The 1,066-nt window shown below is 60.3% G+C and overlaps 1 protein-coding gene across 1 annotated transcript in view; it reads right to left on the reverse strand.

Moving 5' to 3' along the window:
• Nucleotides 1-553: 553 nt before the first annotated feature.
• RASL10B (RAS like family 10 member B) overlaps nucleotides 554-1,066 on the reverse strand; it is a 4,277-nt gene continuing 3,764 nt past the window's right edge. The window contains exon 4 of the mRNA XM_009645011.1: nucleotides 554-573. Within this exon, the coding sequence (XP_009643306.1) occupies nucleotides 554-573 (20 nt within the window). The remainder of the gene's footprint in view (nucleotides 574-1,066) is intronic.

Consider the following 1,066-nt stretch of genomic DNA (forward strand, 5'->3'; position numbering starts at 1 on the left):
AAGAAGGAGGAACCAGGACCCCCTTGGCCCCATGCTCGCCAGCACACCGCCCCGACCCCGCTTGCCAGTGCAGGCTGTGCTTTGCCACCCACCCCGCAGGACAAGACGCAGGTCAGCTGCAAGTCAGGTGTAAAAAAAACCAAGCTGAAAGATCAAAAAAGAATAAAGAAAAAATCAATGGGGGGGCTCACTTTCCTATTAGGGATGTGCAGAGAATTAAGTGGGAAAAAAAAGAAAAAAAGGAATGCAACTGGAAATGCAACTCCAGCTCCCTATTGCTTCGGAGGCTGCCTTCGCACCATTGCCGTCTCACGTGGATGGAGGCGAGTGGAGCCGTGGGAAAGCCCATCGTGGGTTGGACCCAGCTCGCGGCACCACTGGTGGGGTGCGATGGCACGGGGGGGCTGCCGGCCTGCCTGGGGGACACCGGGGGTTTGGCTCGGAGCTGTGCAAAGCCGGTCGCCCACTGAGCCCGGGACACGAGGTAGCGGAGGGGTGACCTGCCCGGCAAGGAGTGTTTCAAGATTATTTGGTGTTCGACAGGCTGGGGGGGTTAGGAGAAGCCTTCCTTGGCTGAACCAGAGCAGAAGGGGGACTCGAAGCCCTGGGGGAGCAGCACCCGGCATCCCGGGGGGTGTAAGGGGCAGGATGGGGGCTTTTTTTTTTTTTTTTCCCCCCTTTCTTGCTTTCATCCAGAAATTCTGCCTGGAAATCTGACCCAACTGAGCCAAAAGAGAGTCCGTGTAACCTGGCCTCTTGCTGGAGGCTGCTCTGAAATCCGAGGGGAGAAACCCCAGCTCTGTGGGGAGGAAAATGGGATGCCCGGCTCTGCCGTGCCCCAGGGCTGGAGCCATCCCGGGCACATCGGGCCACAGGCGCTGGGCAATTTTCTTCGGGGGGGCAGGTGATGGCAGGCAAGCGTTGCCCCCGTGATGCCGGGGCAGGAGCCGGCAAGGACAGACCTGACAGCCAAACCTCTGGGCACCATCTGAGGTGCCACGCAGTGTTTCAGGCACGTCAGAGACACCCCCCCCCCCCCGCGGCAGCTTTTCCCCCCCCCCTCCGC

Source organism: Egretta garzetta, unplaced genomic scaffold, assembly GCF_000687185.1.
Source record: "Egretta garzetta isolate BGI_Z169 unplaced genomic scaffold, ASM68718v1 scaffold108, whole genome shotgun sequence".
Lineage (NCBI taxonomy): Eukaryota > Metazoa > Chordata > Aves > Pelecaniformes > Ardeidae > Egretta > Egretta garzetta.